Source organism: Zosterops lateralis (genome assembly GCF_965231275.1).
Source record: "Zosterops lateralis genome assembly, chromosome: 8".
Taxonomy (NCBI): Eukaryota; Metazoa; Chordata; class Aves; order Passeriformes; family Zosteropidae; genus Zosterops; species Zosterops lateralis.
Genome location: NC_139768.1, coordinates 2,136,359 through 2,156,085, shown reverse-complemented (window position 1 = coordinate 2,156,085; position 19,727 = coordinate 2,136,359). Strand labels below are relative to the sequence as shown.

General features: G+C 43.0%; 2 protein-coding genes across 3 annotated transcripts in view; one reads left to right on the top strand and one right to left on the bottom strand.

Annotated features, from left to right (window-relative positions):
• The window catches only part of PARG (poly(ADP-ribose) glycohydrolase), a 50,458-nt gene extending 48,490 nt beyond the window's left edge, over nt 1-1,968 (bottom strand). For both annotated transcript variants that reach the window (XM_083866210.1, XM_083866211.1), the window contains exon 1: nt 1,420-1,968. In XM_083866210.1, coding sequence (XP_083722336.1) covers nt 1,420-1,879 — 460 coding nt within the window. In that variant the 5' untranslated portion in view covers nt 1,880-1,968. The remainder of the gene's footprint in view (nt 1-1,419) is intronic.
• LOC310912036 (mitochondrial import inner membrane translocase subunit Tim23) lies at nt 1,848-19,174 on the top strand. The gene is made up of 7 exons (XM_083866212.1): nt 1,848-1,974; nt 2,410-2,468; nt 5,189-5,282; nt 5,373-5,457; nt 8,362-8,420; nt 10,898-11,008; nt 18,629-19,174. The coding sequence occupies exons 1-7, from the start codon at nt 1,878-1,880 to the stop codon at nt 18,742-18,744; spliced, it is 621 nt and encodes a 206-aa protein (XP_083722338.1). The 5' UTR covers nt 1,848-1,877; the 3' UTR covers nt 18,745-19,174.
• The last annotated feature ends 553 nt before the right edge of the window (nt 19,175-19,727 follow it).

Genomic DNA, 19,727 nt, shown 5'->3' with positions numbered 1-19,727 from the left:
TTTTTTTATTTCCAAAGGTTCGCTAAATTTAAATCCGACAGTCATTCTGATTGGCAAATTTCACCTTCTTCTAACATTTGAAGTGTTGATCCAAATTGCCTACAGGTAAGCAGCCAGAAAAAAAAAAAAAAAACCCACACTAAAACTTGAAGAGACATGTTAAAACACGGGACAAATAAACCTCTTCAAAGGCAGCTGACTGCCTCTTGAGGTGTAAACTTGTGCTGAGGAAGAAATACTTATTCATTAGCACAATAAATAGAAATGATGGCAGCAGCACCAAAGAACAAAATGGCTTTAGACTGAACCTCAACATCTGAGCAGCCATGTAAGCCCTCCAACCAACAGAACACACACCACTTTCACACTTCCAGCATGGCTTTTTGCTGATCATAAGGTGGTGAAAACAAAAAGACAACACATGCTTATTCTCAGCACAAACAACACAACAAGATTTTGCTATCTTTTTTTTTTTTTTTTTTTTAATGGCATCTTTACTTCTACTCAAGATTCCCCAAACCATTCCCATAAGACAAATCATCCCTTACAATCTACCTTTGAGGAGAACACCCTCATTTTCAGAAGGTTCTCATTTACTCTGTAGGAGCACACACCTTTAACTCCAAACTATCAAAGTTGCCTCTTAGGGGTTAGCGAGGTTTAACTCAACAGCAAATCTCTTTGGGGTCTTTTTCCCCTTCCATTCTATTCCTGAAAGAGGTGCATCAAATTTTTATTTATTATCTTTAGCTCCAAATAGAAAACAAACCTAAGAAAGGCTCGTGGGGAGTTTGTCTACACAGGAGGGCAGGAGGAGCCAGGCTGGCATTCCCGGGCTTATATGAGCTCCTGTCATCACTCCTGTCATTGCTTTTGTGTGACAGCCCGGCACAACCCCCAAAAAGCCTTTTTTCCAGCAGTATCTGTCCCCTTTCTTACAGAACACTCTACCTTTAGCAGCTCACCCCTCTCTCCGATGCCCCGCACTATTATTAAGGGAAACTTACACAGAATAGACCACAAAACCAGGAGTTTAAAGACCCTGCGCCCCAAGCTGTCTCCAGCTGACCACACCACCGGGGGGGGACACGCTGGCACCGGGCAGAGAAATCAGAGACAATCCCAGCCCCAGGAGGAGGGACAGCTCCGGGGGGCTCTGTGCCCCGAAATTAGAGACAATCCCAGCCCGACAGGAAAGGGGCAGCTCGGGGGGGCTCCGTGCACAGGCACAGGCGGCCCTCGCCGGCAGCAGCACAGCAGGGATGCCCTGAGAGGGACACGGTGACCTCCTCCTGCCCAGCCCCAGCCCAAGGCGGGTGGAGCAGCGCTCCTATCCCGGGCCGGTTCGGCGCTGCCCGGGCTCTGCGGGCACCGTCCCCGCTCCTCGAGGAGCCCCGCTCCGCTCCCGCCGCTACAAACCTTTATTCCCCACGGCGGTGGCGGAGCTGCAGCCGCCCCCGGGCCCGTCCTGCCGCTCTCCCTGGGCGCCGCCGCCGCCGGGGCTGCCGGGGCCGGGCCGGGCTCTCTTGCGCGGGGGTTCCCGCCCGCAGCCCGCGCTCATCCTCGGCGGGGCCGCCCTGCCCGCCGGCGCCGGCCAGCACCCGCCCCCCGGGGACGGCGCGACGCTGCGGCAGCGGCTCGGCCCGTCCGCATCCTCCGGGCTCTTCCCGGGGCCGGGAACCCGCGGCGGGGCCGGGAACCAGCGGCGAGCAGCGAATGGGGCCCGGCGCTGGCGGCAAGATGGCGCCCGGCGCGCCTCTCCCCCGTCGCCATGGCGACCCGCAAAGCAGCGGGGCCGGGCGGCGTTTCGCGGCCCTTTACGGCGGCGCTTTGCGGCAGCCGTTGGCGGCGGCGAGGGCGGCGGGCGCGGGGCCGCCATGGAGGGCGGCGGGAACTCCAAGGGCACCGGGCTCGGCGGCCTCTTCGGCGCCGGCGGGCTCGGATACTCGCACGCCGACCTGGCCGGGGTGCCCCGTGAGTACCGGGGAGGCCGGCGGGCCCGGCTCAGGGGGGGCAGTGTCCGCGCACCGGCCGCAGTAGGGCCGGGCGGCCGGGAGCGGGAGCGGCGGCGGGGCCGGTGTGGGGACGACGGGCCCCGGGGGCTCTGCCGCCGCCAGGCCGGGGAAACCCATCCCGAGGTGGCGGAGGAGCCGGGCCCGGGCGGGGGCCGCGTGTGGGGCCGGCTCTGGTCCCAATCAGGGACATCCTGCTCGCCTCGGCCCGGCCCCGCCGGTTCCCCGCCCGGAAAGGGACGGCTCCGGCCCCCGCCGCCTGTTGAGGGGTCGGGCGACTTCACGGCAGAGTTTTCCTCCCTGCCACGCGTGAGATCTGCCCCTTTTTCGCTTTACAGGATGTGACTCCTTGCTGCGGAAGTTGGTATTAAAGCATTCTGTGTTTTTTTCCTTTTAGTAACTGGGATGAGCCCTTTGTCACCGTATTTAAACTTGGACCCCAAGTACCTAGTACAGGTGAGAGGGAAAGCGGGTTGTGTTTGTTGTGTTGAACTGCATTTCAGTGTTTGCATGATCATACCCGGACACCTCAAACCTCCTGCTGTGCTGGGCACTCTGCACCCAAGTCCTGAACTGAAGAACAGTGGAGAGAAATATTTTTTTCAGTATTGTCCCTTATAAAATTTGGAGTGCTGTGCCATCTAGAAGAAAATGAGCACTGATAAAAGGATGGGTAGGGCTGTTGTGTCAATCAATCCAAGCCTGCTGCTGTTGGAATGAGCTCTCCCTCCCTGCCTTGAGGCTCAACACCAGCTCACAGAGTCCTGGCACTGCTCATTCCTTCTCTGAGCCCCTCCAGTCAGGAAGAGCAGCCAGGAGCTCTCCCTCTTTGCAGGGATGAGTTTTCTGAGCTGTGACAAGTTTGATCAGTTTACTGAGGTGTTCAGCTGATAAGAGGCTTTGCCATCACAGCAGCTGCCAATTCCACATCACTGTCCTTCTCTCATTCCCCAGCTGAAGGGAGACCATGATGAAGTAAAACTTCCCATTTTTTCTCTATAGAATAATGTCACTGTCACAATTGCACACCTTAAGACCAGTTAATATAAAATGAGGCCATCATAAGGAAAAAAAATAAATCAAGTAATATTTCCCTTTTTCATAAATATTAACTGTAGCTGAAAATGTTTCAGTTAATCCAATCAGGATGCATGTCAATGATTTTATTTAGTTAGTATTTTTCTACATATATGGCTCATAGTATCTGAGAACATGAAGTTTTGTAGAATTGGCAGTTGAAGGTCAAGAGTTGCAGAGTATCTGCTGAGCTCTGTGCCTTGTTTCTGTGCCCTGGGTCACTGTTTCTTTTGTCAGTGGAAGCTCTGCAGGCAGTTCTGGGCCCTGGAAGCTGCTGTAGCCCAGATTGTACAATGTAACATTCCCAGAAGGATAGAAAACCACAGCTCTCTGGTGGAAGTGGGTTCAGTGCTGTGGCTGCTGCTGTTGAGTGGTCAGAAAGAAGCTGAGATTATTTAGACTTTCTCCAAAAACACCCTCTAAAGTTGTTTTCTTTAGTTAGTACAGTTTGCCTGAGAAAGTGTTGGTGTTACAAACAGTGTAGCAGGGATTTTGGAACAAAATGTGTGTGGTACTAAGAGATTTTAGAAACAGAAGAGAGGTTTGCTTTAAATGCAAAGGAGTTGGCATTAGTGTCATGATACAGTTCTAAAAATACTCCTGATGGAACACTGGAGGCTGCAGCCTGTGTGTAACACTTCACTGCCCTCCATGTTTATTTACCACTAGTGTGTTGAAGTAATAGCAAAGTGCACTGAAATAAAAGGGAATTCCATTTTTTTTACCTGAACAAGTTGCCCATACAAGCTGTGGGGTCTCCTTCCTTAGAGAATTCCAAAACATGGGAATGGCTCTGAGTGCCCAGCACTAACTAACCCTTCTTTTAACAATGGGGGCTGCACTAAACAGTCTCCACAGTTCCTAGGATTCTAAATACTGAAGGAAAAAGACATATTATTTCAGAATATAAGAACTTCAATTATTAGCCTTTAAAGTTGGGGTTTCTGTGAAGGTGCATGTGGAGAGGTGAGGGTCTCCTGGTGTTTTAAAGCCCATCTGTTTTCAGAATGCAGCAGGGAAATCAGCCTTAACCTTGAGAATCTTACACTGAAACACTGAATTTCTCCAACTGTCTGGTTCCAAGGAAGACAGAAACCATATTATAAGTTCATTTTATTGATAACACTTCACAATTTTAGGAGCTATTTTTTCTGTATTGCCATTTATATTCAGTGTCAAGTGTGGGCCAGTAAAACCCTTTAGAATGGATTTCCTTGAGCCTGCAACAGGAATCATGTATCAGTTAAATAGGGGTGGATAATTCTGTGACTGGAAAACACAGAAGCTTAAAAGAGACCTTATCAATAACATCTTCAGGCATCTTCAGTGTCTCCTACTGAAGAAATTCATTTTTTCTCTACACATATGCCAGTTTCTCTAGGCCATTTCTCTAGCTTTTCAGACCACTGATGTGCAAGAACAAGTGAGTCCCTTGAAGACAAAATGAAAGATGGATAAGTAAAAAAAATTAACCAACCTCACATATTTCCTGCCTGATCATCACTAGTTTTGAGTGTGTTCCTTGCATTTTTCACATCCTTGAAATAGGTTACTTGTTTCAGTGCAAGGAAATATCTCTTTTCATAAAAAGGCAATTTTTATGCAGGATCAGAGTAGTGGGAAACTTCCTTAAAGCATTATTGTATCAGATTGGGTTGCTCAGTGAGGAGACAGTGCTATGTAATGAGACAACAAGAAACAATTCCAACATTCCAACAATGTTTTTGGATGGCTTGTATTGCCTGCTGCAAGATGTAATTAATAATTAAGCAAATAGTCATTAAATACAAAAACAACCAACAATCCACAACCCACACAGTATGAGTTCCTTGGCTGACTGATATAATTTATAAAAGGTTAGCACAGCTAGAGGGGGGAAAAATGCTCAGCCAACTGAACTTTTTACAGTCCTTTTTCATGCTTAATACAAGATCCACATAGTATATTCCATCTCTGTCCTACTGCAGGCAAGAATTTTCCAGAAATACTCATCCATCTTAATTTAATTGCATGGATTAAAGAAAAAAAAAAATTGATACAGCTACCATTTTGAACTAGACTTGGAAAATACCAAAGCCTTTGTTTTTGTTTTCCCCCAGGACACAGATGAGTTTATCTTGCCCACAGGAGCCAACAAAACTCGGGGCAGATTTGAGCTGGCCTTTTTTACCATTGGAGGATGTTGTATGACAGGTGAGTGGTTGTGGTTTTCTCAGTATTTGCTTCTAGTGTTGTTTATTCTTTTTCTTCTTAAAAAGTAATAACTGATATTATTCCAACCAGGGGCAGCATTTGGTGCACTGAATGGTTTGAGACTTGGCTTGAAGGAGACACAGAATATGGCATGGTCAAAACCTAGAAATGTACAGTAAGTGTCCCATCTAAAAAAAATGTACTTCTTAGTGACAGAGTGGTTTATTCCAGTTTGTACAAGGTTAGATCTGAATATACTGCAAAAATAAATGGTTTGGGTTCCTTTTTTGTTTACTGGGGACAAATGGGAGTCAATATTGGTCCTGATCAAGTTATTACATGTTTTTAGTTACACTGATGTTCAGTTCAACTTTTTTGCTTTTTATTTAGTCACAAATGGTGTGTCCTGTGGTTTACTTGAACCATTTGAGAAATAATTACGACTTTGATGTTTACTAAAAATCTACTTCAAAGTCAAAGCAGTGTTTTTATATGTAGAAATACTTCCAGAAGCAACAGTGTTTGCTTTGAGCTATTTTTTGCCGTAATTCATCTGAGCACAAGACTCTCTTCTTTCCCAAGCTTTTCACAGCCAGGAAAAGATTCAAATGCAGAGCTGGGCCTGTCTGGATTTGCATTAGGGATGACATTGGTGCATGTTGCTGAGCAGGGATTGCAGTGGGGAGTGCTCTGGGTTATGGGATCAATGACATTGCCATGTTTTTGCCTTACCTGATTGTTTGAAAGAACACAGCAAAAACGGGAACATTTGTTTCAACAGGATGTTTCTTCTTAAAAATAATGGTAGCTTAGACATAATTAAAGAAAAACCTAAGTGAAAGAGACATTGGAAACCAGAGGAACAGAATAACCAGTGGAAAACATGGGAAATTTTCACTCCCAGAGTACTGAAGAACAAGGGAATTTTAGAAGAGGAATTTAATATTTCCTGGTACAGTTTATATTGGCTCTGTTCCTTTTTAAATTGTTTCTATATTCATCCCCTTCTTTATCAAAATATTCACCACTATAATTATGACTTTTTCATAATGCTCTAGAGGAACAGAATTGTATTTCAGGGTTTGGAATGAGCAGAGTTGGACAAAGGTGTGATGTTGAGCACAAACTTCAGCAGGTCAAGCCCAGGAGGTGGCAGTCAGTGCACACACACTGCTCTTATCCTGGCTCTGCAAGGCAAAGGTCTGCCAAAGGTCATCACCTTCCAACAGTGCATTAAGTTCTGTTTTTCCCTCATCAGGTGCAGAGAACAGACTTGCTTAGCTAGATTTCCTCCAGATTTATCCTTAATGTATACAGATTTATTTCTCAATGAATTTTAATTTTACTATTATTCACTTGTCATCAAATACCTCACAGTAGGCCATGGTTGTTAGAATTACTGATTCTCTTATCAATTCAGAATGAATATAAAGTTAAAAGGTGGGGTTGTAATTAAGGAGATAGGGGGCAAGATAAGCCTCTTAGATTTTTTTTCGCTCTTGTTTCAAAATGAAACATTCCATTATTGCTTAGTTCATTGCCTAACCATATTCAGTACTGACCTGTGTCCTAATGAAAGTTACAAAAAAAGGAAAAACAATGGAAATCTAAATCAGAAGGAACATAAAGCAATAAAAGTGTCAGACACAAAATGCTGAGCTAAGTTCCAGTGGTAGTCAGCTGTCCAGGGCAATCCTGTGCCTGGGATGGTGTTACACTGCTGGGAGATAAAGATCAGTCATTCCTTCTGGCCGCTGGTGTCACCGTTCTGGAGGCAGCTGGTGCCAGCAAGGGGTGACATTGTGCTTCCCTGAGAGCGCACTAAAGGTTCTCTCCTCCTCTTTAGTGCTAGTCTGGAAGCCTACACAACATAGACATACACACAGACACCTCTGGGCTTTGCCTGGGGGCTGAGTGGGCAGGTGGGATTGTAAGGAGCTGCCTCTTCCTTCCTGACTTGCTTTAGTGCCCACGTGGTTTGCTCGGGCATCCCCACACTCCTGACACAAGGTCCTTGGAGAGGAGCAGAGCCTTTCTTGGAGGCATTTTCTTGGGTTTGGTTTTCTTTTCCCAAGAGTCAGCCTGGTGGTTCTGGTGGGTCTTTTTTGCCCTCTGCCCTTTGAAGTCTTTGAGTCTGACATGAGAATGAACTGGAGTCTCAAGGTCTTGGTTTTTTCTCTGGTTTCTCACTTGTTTATTAATTTTATCTTACAATTCTCTGTGCTGGCCAAGGTGTTCACAGCAGCTCAGACACAATGTGACTCCCCCCGTGATGGGAGGTCACTCTGCTTTTATACAGATAATTATGTGGTTATTATTTGCCATTTCATACCAATGCCCAGTGCCTGGACTAGAAGGGTCATTTCTACTGTGACCCAATCCCCTCAAACTGCCTTGTGCCATCACCACATCAGAAGATGGAGGACGAGGAAGAAGGAGAGGAACTCAGGGCACCACCCTAATTCCTCCATCTTGTTCCCCTGCACCTACATTCTAAAAATCCCAAAACTACAAAATTTTCCACCCAGTGATAAACTACACCACTGTCTGTCACACATTTGTGTCTTGTAATTCCTCTCTGTGTTGGGAGTTTTTCCAATGGACTGAAATCAAAGCCTGTGTCTTCCTGGGCTCTGTGCCAGGCAAACCCCCCTGCACAGACCCCAGACTCTCTTTCTTGGATCCCAGACCCCTCTGCCCAGGTCTGTGACCTTCCAGGGTGCCCAGAGATGTGCCCTGGACTCCAACAACCTTTTACCCAGGTAAATCTGCATAAGTGTGTCAGTTCTTCCAGGAGCTGTGTGCAGTCACCTCATAAAGAAGGATAACTTGGGTTAGAAAGTCATTTGAAAGGAAGATATTTGAATCCTGGGGGGGGTTCAAGTTTGCCTTGAAAAAGAGAAAGATTTTCTTAAGACTTGACAGGACTGAATATTTGCTTTCAAAAGCTTTTAGTTCATCATTGCAGTTTTATTAACCACATATATAATGTAAACACAGGACCCCTACTGTCATAAATACTGCCTTGATGTAAACATAGAGTGCTAAAGATTTTCACACCTCTTTAACTCCTTTATAGAATTCTAAATATGGTGACAAGGCAAGGAGCATTATGGGCTAACACTCTGGGATCATTGGGTAAGTAAAGTCATTCCTTCACAGGGAAATCAATTTTAAGATGTATTTGTTGGGAAAGTGTATTTGTGTATTATCTGAGTTGGAGTGTTCTCTAAATTTTCATTATTAAATCCATCAGGAAACGATGCAGGTTTTTTCCTTTGAGGGCTTGAGGGTATTTCAGAAGACATGAAAAGGGAAATTAAAGGCTAAAATAGGATTCACAGCATAAGGAGCCAAAAGCCTTTAATTAAAACCCATTTTTTTCCCTGTATTATAAACAAACTCTAATTGTATCAGAAATAACTAGAAATTACAGATAATGGTTACTCGGTAATAAATTCCAGTTAAATTACAACTTAAGGCAAAAAAAAAAATAATTTCATATTTCTGAAATAATTTAATAACCTGCATTGAGTGGTCATGTAATCAACTGCGCAATGTTTGTTTCCTGTTAGAGTCAACAAAACGTTTATGTGAAATGGAAATGTGATAGTCAGTACACAAATTTATCCTTTAAATGCTAGTACATTAGCTAGAAAAATCACACATGATACCACTGACTTTCAACCTAAATGTTGCTTACAACTAATGTGGGTTAGTAAAAAAAGAAAAGAAAAGGACCAATAGGTTGATGTATGAGAAAAAAACTTCCGTGAACTTTTGGTTTGGGTGGGAGGGGGCTGTGGAATGAAATCACATCAGTTGCCTCAGAAAAACAAGATTATTTCATAAAAGTCAGTGAAATAACTAATGCCCTAGAAATTACGGATTTTTTTACCTCCCCACAGTCTTCCGCAATCTTAAAAAATTAAAACCAATGCAGGAACTTTAAAAGGAGAAATCCAAAATAGATTAAATTAGTTTGAAGAAAAATAACGATGGAACTTGTTTTCCTACAGAGTTGTAGTAGAACTTAGCAATATTTAAATCAGAGACTACATGAGGATATAACCCAGTCTACATATGTTTGACTTTTGAGAAATGCATCAAGAATAGGCCAAGTTGCATCTCTGACATTTTATTTCAGTCTTATTTCTGAACAGCAGATTAGCTGCCATTTAATTTAGCTTTTGAGGCATAATATAGAGGGGACAGTTAGAGGTGGGATTCTGAGCCACAGCAAGAAAGGCACTTTTTCTATAAGAAATCCATGTTGCCTGCTGAGTTTTATTGGGGCATTTTTATTTGGATTTTTTTCTTTTTTTTTTTGTTCCAAGTCTAACAAAAACATGTCTGAGAACTGAGATGCAGGCACACTGCGGTTCAAGGTTTCAGTTTAAGTGACACATTAACAGGTTTTTCCAGCTGTGTTTGAAGAAAGATTACTCAAGAAAATGTTTGTGCGTTCCAGTAACAAATTGTTATTTTTCTTACAAAATACAACATAGTATAGAGGGCACAGAGTTAAGCAGAACTTTATATTTGGGATTCTTTTTGTCACTACTGAGAATTTTTTGTCATTCTGTTCCTGAACAGAGGCAACATCTGTGTGGAATTGTTTTAAAAAATTATGTTGAATTCAGCTTTTCCTTCCCTCATTATTAATCTGCTTGCTGCTAAGACAAGCTAAAATACCCTTGCCTGCGCTGGATGGAGAACAATGCTGCTGTTAACTCATTGACATTATTATGGTTGCTTATAAAGGATTTACTGCCTTTTAGCAGAAGGAAAGATTTCAAATTCTTGGAAGGCAAAGAATGAATTAAATGGCATTGACTTTATCACTTCAAAATTACAACATACTCTACTGTTCTTTGCCAGCATGAAATATATCATGAGGGGTCAGGACAGGGAGGCTTTTCCTTACATCAAAATGTATAAGTGATAAATAAATGCATCCATGCTAAAAACTCCATGCATTTATTTCTCTTTCTAGTCCTTTCCAGGACACTCCCTAAAGCTATCCCAAAGCAAGAGGCCCTCTGGGGATAAAGATTCCATGCACAGCAGAGGTGAAACAGCTGTAAATGTCAAACCCCAAGCATTCTAACAGTAATTTTTAAAAGAAAAAAGCCCATTGTACTCCAGCTCTTGGTAGCATGGTCTGAATGCTGAACTTAACTCACATTTCATCAGTGTCACACACAGACAGCAATTTTCTCCATCTAGAAAGGGCTGGGTTTACTTTCATGGCCTCCAACAGAAGACGGTTTGATACTGCCAGTACAAATTTAAACCCTGAATTTTCAAACAAATTCAAACTAGCAAAGGAGGCTTAAACTTCAGTCAGTCCTTTATAGCACATACTGTAATGAAGAATGCTACTGTAAAACCAAATTATAGCTTGAGAAAGAAGAAATAGCTATACTAATAGCTGTAGAAAGAGGTTTGGAAAAGAAGCTCCAAAGATGGGATTTTGCAGAGGATTCCCTTCAAATAAGCAGAAAGTCTGTTTTTTAGAAGTGTAGTCTAAATAGCTACACCAAGCCTGGATTCTAAGCTTTGGGCCTCAGACCATGGAAGGTTTTTTTAATATTTTTCTTTTTTTCCCCCAGCTCTGCTTTACAGTGCATTTGGAGTCATCATTGAAAAAACACGAGGTGCAGAAGATGACCTGAATACCATAGCTGCTGGAACCTTGACAGGAATGCTATACAAAAGCACTGGTAGAGTAGCAAAATATTTCTCCTTTTCCTTCTCTTATGCTTATCCTAGTTATTAGGATTCTTGTTACTTTTACTAAATACTGTCCTGCTCTGACAATTGACAGTGTAAAAATGGCCATTAGCTCCATGTCCCTTAACCCAGAAGTTTTTACACCCAATTAAGGCTACTTAAGGAAAACTTGGACTAAAAAAAAAACTCCAGCTGAATCTAATTTGATTCCTTGCAACTACACAGGACTGACAGTAAGCAGGAGAGCCAAATTTTGACTGCTCCACATACATACTGAAGAAACAGTAATTTATTTCCTCAGATATGTATAAAATACATACCCACCTCATTCCTAGACATGTTTTCAGCAGTAGCAGAAACAAAAATAATTGTTCCTCAAGTCCATGAGTGGATGCAGATGGAAATACCTTCCAAAGTGAATGGGGACAGGGAAGGAAAGCACAGAACACAGAGCTTTGATTGCATGAGGATGAGTAATTCACATGGTAGTGGTACCTGGAGCTGCAAAGACCCTACACACTGAGAAATTGGTGTATTTATGAAATTATTACTTAGGTGTTCATAAAACTGTTGTCTTGTGGTAGGATTCTAGTCTTTGCATAGTGATCAAAACCAACAAACAAGGTTATTTGAGAACAACACGGATTTAAGGTGAGTTTAAAACTAAATTGTTTGCAGGAGGGTCTGAGCTTCATCACTAAAATGGCTGTCAACACATATTCCAAGCTCAACAATTGGAGGTATCATCTTTTTTAGAGGATTGCTAGGTACCACAGATTGACATTAGCTCATGGAAAAAAAGTTTTATGTTTTAAGTAACTCAGTAAATGTTTGGCTGCGTGACTCACCTGCATTTTATGGCTGAGATAATGCAAGAATTAACCTATGTACTTTAGCATATCTATGGCCTGCTCTATGTATGGGGCAAAACAGTTTGAGTAACTCTATTTTCCTGATGGCTTAGACTAGCTGAAGCCAAAAATAATTGGCTGAAGCAGCTTTCATAAATATGAGACTTGCAACTTTGCAAGGGCACATAACTCTCCTGTAATCCATTTTTTCCTTGGGATTTCATGAGTGACATGACATTTTTTTGGCACAGTGCAGCCATGGATCACTACTCCAGTCACATGCACAGTCATCTGATACTACTGAGGTTTTTATTACCAGAGCACAGTGGGACATTTGTTTTGTTACACGAGATCTGCAGAGCTAATGGCAGCCCTGACAAAGGCAGATGAAGTCAGTAAATCTCTATTCATTATTGTGTTTGAAGTGTGTGTTGTGCATATGAACCACAGTGCAGAGAAACAACACCCTTCCTTATTCTGTATGGTAAAACTTAAAAGTTCTGCCTTAACACTGCATCAGTGTATGTATTTACCTTAAAACCTTGAATATTTAAACCATATTTAAACTATGCAAAAGATCAGCACACATCTGACATATTGAGAGTCTAATAATTGCCTGTGTTACATGGAATGCCATGATGTGTTGGCATTAAGGAAAGGAAAATGTAAAAGCTGTCAAGGAGGTTGAGTTACAGATCTCCATATTTTAGTGTCAGCTGGAAGCTCACACAAACCTGCCACTGCAAATCCAGGCTGCTCTGTAGTCCACAAGGGGTGGATACAAGGTTGCAGGCAGTGCTGTTCAAAGGCTCAGATTTCCCACTTCCATCATTCCTGCTTTATAAAGAGATCAGGAACACACTTAAGCAGAAATGGGATAATGTATGGCAGGTCTTTTATTATTATAACTTCATGCTTAACCACAGCACTGATGGAGGAATCACATCAGCAGCTCTGCTGCACTGAAAACCACTCCTGTGTACACTGCAAAACCCAGACAATATCTGAAACCAATGATTAAGCATCTGATGAGTGGGCAAGAAAAAAAAATAGTGGGGAGACTTTGTGAAGGCTGAGATTTGTTGCCCCAAACTGGTTCCCAGTTTTCACAATTTGTCCTTGCAGAAGTGTTAATCATTACCAAAATGGCAGCAGTCAAACAGAATGTGCACGTTCTAAAGCCATTGGCTGTCAGTTTTGTGTAAAGCTGCTTGATAGAGCTTGTGTGGGAGAAGAGAGGATTGAAAACTCTGCAGGTGAGGACAGTGGCAATTGAGCCCCCTCTCTGTTCAGTGGCAGTGCCATCACTCACTGAAAGGTCCCACTGGAGTGACTGAAGCAGTTCAATCCCCATTAAAAGCAGTGAGGGCTGGGCTCCATCTCAGCAGTATTGCATGGCTTAGGTCAAAAGACACCTTTTGGGAGTGGAAAACTGATGTGAGGATTCTGCTTGATTCATCTGAACAAAGTCATCTCCAGCTTTCACATTTATTTAAATTTAATGCCACAATTACTGACTTGATTTTAGCCCAAATGCAGCAATAAGAGTACATATTAATTTGTTACACCAGTCTTACATCTTCATGGGAGCAGTTTTTTGAGCTCACCACTTCACTTCTACCCAGAACATTCAGTTTGGGTAACAGAAGAAAACCCTTTGGGTTCCTCTGCCAGTGGCATATGCAATAGAAATGTTACAGCAACTCAGTCAGTTCAGGTTTTGCTAAAAGGGGGTCTGATATGCTAAGTCCACAAGGATGGCTTTTCCATTTTATAAGATAATATTCTTTATTCTTCAGTTTTAAGCAGAGGCAGAAATTATGCCATGTTTTTTCTGATAAATGTTACAAAGGACAAACATACCTTAAACCAAATGTTTAGCCTCCTTGCATGTGTTTTCAACCTCTTTTCTAAACTGACCACCTTTATTTAGTTTTCATAGACTTGTATTAATCATGAAAGTAACAAAGCACCAAACAAAACCAATAGTCACTGTGCCACTGTTGTACCCTCCCACCATGAGAATGCAGAATTCCAGTTGTCACAAAGGTCCAGCTGGCTGAGGCTCTACACTCCTCAGGTGTGCAGGATTGATCACTCAGGAAAAGATACTGAGCCAGGTGGGACTTTGGCCTGACCTGGTGTGACAGCAGTTAATTTCTCACTGGAATTCCTGATGGACTTCAGTAAGCAAAAAAAGTTTAACCAATCTTTACCTCCTCTCTGAGGGTGACACAGGTTGTAGATGTTCTTTTTCTGGGATGATTTTTTTTCCTTTCTCGAGGTTAGGGGTAACAGCAACAAAAGTAAACTAATCCTTTGGATAAACTAAATTCCTTTGTTTACTTTTGTGCAGTAGGAACCCGACTCTAGGTACAGCATCTCATGCCTTTGATGTTACATAGTTTGGTGTACAGAAAATAATGTGTGTCTGAAAAGAAGGGAACTGCATGCCAGCAATAGCTGAAGGTAGCAGTTGTTATTTTAAGACCTCAGAACACAACCCTGGAAAGTCAATACGTTATGATTTAGGAAGGGCTAAATTGCCAGCAGTAAAATCTGGCTGGAGCTAAAGATCAGTTTTGTGACATCCAGTGGGTAGTTCAGGGCAGTTGTGTTAGCCGACAACTTCTGGAGCTGTAAAAAGTTTGTTATCTGAGCCCATCCCATGTTTTTCTTTGGGTCAGACAGGGCAGTTTTCTTGTTTCTCTTGGCTGGGGAGGGGGAAAGAACTTTTGAGTGATTGCTGCAGGTAGAGCCTGGGATATCTTTGCTGCAGTATTTGGAAAAAGTGAAGAACTTGCTTGTCATCACTTACATTTAGGGCTGTCAGGCATTTTGGAAATTAAGGAACCCCCTTTATTGAGGAACATAACAAGTCTATAGGATTATCAATCAAATCATGTTTAGAGAAAGGATTTTTTTGAATCTGAAATAAGGAAGAGATAAGAACAATGTACAAGCAGCATTACAGGTAACACCTTTTGAGGCTGTTTTAATCATGTTTGCAAAGTGACTTACACAGCTCTAGTACTTCCAAACCAGTAAGTTGTAGATTCCTACTGTTTTTTTCCAATTCAGCCTCCATAGCACAGTAACTACAAGAAATGTTCCCTCTGTTAAGGTTTGTTGTTTCTGTACTCTGAGCACCAAACTGCCTTAGCTGCAGCAAAATGAAAATGAAAGGTGGTTTTCTGGAATACATCTTGTTTCCAAATAGAAGTTTATCAGTTTCCTCAGTAATTTCTGTGTCCACGGACTTTGCTCACTATTTACAAGATTTCATGAAATGAACCCCATGGAGCAACAGGAGGAAACTCTTGATATTTTCTAATGACATCAGGCCACCCACAGATGTTCAAACAAATGACTGCTTGATGTTCAGATGGTCTGGTTACTGAGCTTGAATTTGGAGCCAGACTGAGATTGCCTTGTACGCTTGAGTTGAGCCCTTTAAACCATTTAAAAGGAGTTTTATTCCTGAAGGCCCTGGAGGAAGAGAAGCTGTTTTCATTCAGAGTATCCAAGAGAGATTGGAAGACAGAAAGCTAATTGCAATTTAAAGATTATTCTTTTATTTGGCATAAGTATGTGGGGCTGAGGTTTTGGTGAAGGTATTTGTAATGCCTTGCTGTTGGATTGTTCTTGCTTTAAGTATTCCAAGGACTATCCCAGGACATTGAAGTAACATTCTGAAAATAGAGACAGTAAAGTTCTAAATGGAAGGTTTTGTTTTCGTGTTTTTACCCACTGGACAGAGCAGCTCAGTGTTAGGGGTGGCTCTGCCATGCTGAAATGCAGAGCAGTTGGAATGTTGGAATGCTGAGCTGTGCCATGGCACACTGGAAGCTGGAACCTATGGAAATGCACAGAAGAGGAACAATACCTGGTGGTGAAAGGGTGCAGCAGCTGAAGCCAGATCACTAATTTCCCATTTTTCCCATTTTCCATCTATCTTTGGAAAGCCACAGCAGTTCTCAACTCTTGTGCAAGGTGCCTGATCTCAGAATACGTGCACCCAGCCAGTCAGCTGGAACCTTTATCTCCAGTGGGATGTGCAAGATTAGGGGCCCATGGCCACGTTTCAGCAGGGCTTGTCAGGGCAGACCTGGTATCAAAGGCTTGCAGAGAGTGATTGCAAAGGAGGGTGGAAACATACTCTATCATGCAAACACAGCTGGGATGGGAGTGGAGTTCACTTTTTTTTTTTTTTTTTTTTTTTTTTGTTAACAAGTTAATTTTCTCAGAGGCCCTAAGATTTTTCCACCCAGCAACAGGGCTGCATTCTAAAGTGAATTACTGTTTGAAGTCTGCCACAGACCTGGACATATTTACCCAAACACAAAGTTGACCAGCTAGGGAAAGGAAAGTTTTCTTTCCCTTTTTTTTTTTTTTTTTTTTTTTTTTTTTTTTTTAATTTTCTGTAGTAGAAGCACAGCATAGAAACACTGGTAAAGAAACACTTCTTGTTTTTTTTTTATATTTTCTCTCAGTCACACACCTGTACCAACAGCACGAGTTTAGTACCCTGTTCATGAAACATCTCCAGCAACGTCCCTAAGTTGTCTGCAGGCCCACAGATGGCTTTGGGCCCTGTGGTTGACTTTTGCCACTGGTTTCAGAGCTGCCTGGCTGGCTCAGCACATGAGAACACCAATATTTGTTGTGGTAGGAGCAGCACATCTCAAGTCCTCTTATGTGGATGCTATAAAATGGCTCATCTTTAATTCAGCCATCTGAATTAAAGTTGACCTTTCTTGTAGAACCCTGACTTCACAGAATCTGGAGTCAGGCTTGATCATCCTTCAGCTACCTGCTCTTGCATGGGAAGAATGGGATTTTAAGAAGAAAGGAGAAGAATTAAACCTGGGAGTGAGGAAAGAGACTACAGGAATGGTCACAGTTCTGTAGTGCATTGCATTCTGCAGGGATGTTCCACATTTCCTCATACACCTGATGGTCATGAGCCCCCTTTGGGAGTTCCTGCTGTGATCTCTTGAATCCTGATATGAAGAGCAGAAAATTGGCCTCTAATGTTGTATTCATTTACCCCAGCAGGAATGAGGAGTCAGTATTTTTACAGATACTTGTTTTGTACAAAGTGTCCTTTAAATTTCACCTGTGGCTTTTTGCCAGACAGTGCTTGCACATGGTTAGTTTTGTGTACCCAGCTGCAAGCCCTTCATATGAAAAGCTTTTTGTGCAACAAATTCAGGATCAATTAACAAACACAAACATCTACATTTGCTTTCCTAAATGCTGATTTAGGCACATAGATCATACCCAGTAGGGCTTTTCTTAGAGTTGTTGAATTCTCAACAGTTCCAGCAGTGAACTCAGCCTTATACCCTAAAAAACTCTAATTTTCACAGCTGGTCTGGCAATGAAATTTCCAGAGACTGTGGGTAGACATGGCTTCTAATGCCAAGTCCCACTTCTGCAGCTTCTTGGTTTCATTGCATTCCTGGGCAGTACAGGGAGGTTTAACAACTCCAGTGAAACCCTTTTAACCTGGTAACACAGGGTCAGCCTAGTTGATGCCAACAGCTTCTTGCCTCACTAAAAGCCTAAAGGCAATTCTGTGAGACAACTTTATGACCCTTAATGGAAAGAAAAAAAACCCAAACACAATCTCTCTGATTACTGAGATACATTTGCTTTCAAGTTTCAGGTACCTGAGCTGCACTTCCAGATTCTCCAATAAAGCAGGCAGGGTTTTTTATCTTGCCGTCAGCAGAAACTGGCCTTGTTCTATACACTGTACACATTATCTACCTTGGTTCAGCTGCAATGATAAACATTGCAGAAACAAACTCACTGAAGTTTTCCTAGCATTGAGGGTCATACTCCCAGGTGTTCTGTACATTTATAATGCATTCAGGGAGCTCTGCCAAGGCACAGAAGAGTTTTGCTGTTCAGTAAAGGCAACAGAAGTTTCTCCTTTGCCCCTCTACAGCCCAGTCCTCACTTGGATGGACTGGAGGTAGGATGGAGTTCACCTGCTCCAGCCAGGTGCAGTACCTGCAGCCAAACTTGCCCTATATTTCTGCCTTACACTAAAGTGCTCACCAGCACCTTAAGACTTTAATCACTTGTGTGACTCAATTTTACCATTGCAAGTTGATAATTATGATTATTAATAAAGTAATAAAGAAAGCTGTTCAATGTACACCACAGTAAATACCTGCCAGTTAATCCCTTGCATCTACTTCCTGTTTTTTTATTGAAAAGTTTTAAAATTCCAAAGACACAAAAGCAGTGATAGGTTTTGCATGATGGCCCTAATGAATCTCTGGAACCCAATGTCATGTCCTTATCAGCTGCTGTTTTGTTCACTTGTTTCCCTCCTGCCTCTTCTCCTTCTGCCCAGAGCTAATCATCATAATTGAAAACCTGGATTTTGTCACAGGAGGAGAGCATGTCTAACTGTAAAGACAAATGTAATAAGGACAGATCAAATAGATTAAGTAAGGCTTGGGAAAAGCCATCTTGGCTTCCAGTGCTCCTTGGTGGTTCCCTGAAGCTGTAGTGCTAACACACTTTGAGAGGAATTAGTGTCAGGATCAGGAATGAGTGACCACGAGCCTGGCAGCAGGTTTGAGAGGAAGATAATAAAAACACAGGGATTCTTTCTGGAGAGTTACTCAAGAAAGGACTGTTCATTAAGATGCCTCTGGATTTTAACAGCTCACTGGCAGCTGCTGTTGACTGACCCTTTCCTGAAGCAGCACTAACCACCTGCCCTGTTCTGTTTTGCAGGCGGCGTGCGCGGGATAGCGCGCGGCGGGATCGCGGGGCTGACGCTGACCGGCCTCTACGCCCTGTACAACAACTGGGAGCACATGAAGGGCTCCCTGGCCCGGCAGTCCCTGTGAGCAGGGCAAGGACACGCTTGCTTAGTCACCAATCAAATCACTTGTCAGACCTATCTGGTGCCCCTTGCTATTTAATTTACAATTAGTGTGAAAACCAATGGAAGCTGTGCTGGGAGGAACTTCTTGACACCGTGTAGCTGGACTGGCCCTTCCTGCCACCAGCTGCTGGAGAGGCAACAATATTTGTTGGACCTGCGAGTGAACGGAGCGGCCACCGAGGCAGAGCCTCCCTGCCAGGCTCCCCAGGCCTGCTGGGCCCCCAGTGCTGCTCCTGCTCGCTGCCAGGTTCACTGGGTGCCTGCAGGCTCTGTCCCCAGAGCACTCCCTGCCAGCCTGGCAGCACAGCCCCAGCAGGGCTTGCTGTTCTGACAGCACGAGGCAAGCTAGCAAAAGGGACATCATCAGAATAAAAAGGGTGGTACTTACTCAATACCATTTCTATCCTTTGCTCTTCCTGCTACAAAAGTGTGCTGCATCCAGTGACCAATTTATGGATTCATTTTAAAGGACCAGTGTGATGAAAATTGTGGGGGAGTTGGTGGGTGAGGGAAAGTGGACAAGCAGGCTGATCATCTTCTGATGGGAGGTTATGGTAAGCCATAGCAGGGTTTGTCTTCACTCCTTTATTTGCTCTAACAAATAAGGACCTGATTGTTCATGGATGAAATAGAGTTGCTGTTGCAGAACAGCTGCCAGTGGATTACCAAGACGTTTGGGTGGTCCAGTATCTCAGAACCCATTTAGCCAACAATTAGAAAACAGTATAAAGACTGCACTCATTACCTATTACAGGACTTAATTAGCAAAAAAGTTTTTGCCTGAAATACCATTCATAGGTTATTGGCAGAAATGTGATGAACCTACACATTCTCCAGTGTTAAACCATGAACCAAGCATCATTTGCAGATAAATTAAACAATAAGTTGGGAAATAGTTCAGTAATTAGAGTTACTGTATAACAGCTCATTTTTTCCACGTTTAAA

Coding starts and splice junctions, on each gene's coding strand:
- LOC310912036 (XM_083866212.1), top strand. CDS start 1,878: ATGGAGGGCGGCGGGAACTCCAAGGGCACCGGGCTCGGCGGCCTCTTC. Junction 5,458..8,361: donor TCAAAACCTAGAAATGTACA/GTAAGTGTCCCA, acceptor ACTCCTTTATAG/AATTCTAAATATGGTGACAA. Junction 8,421..10,897: donor TAACACTCTGGGATCATTGG/GTAAGTAAAGTC, acceptor TTTTTCCCCCAG/CTCTGCTTTACAGTGCATTT.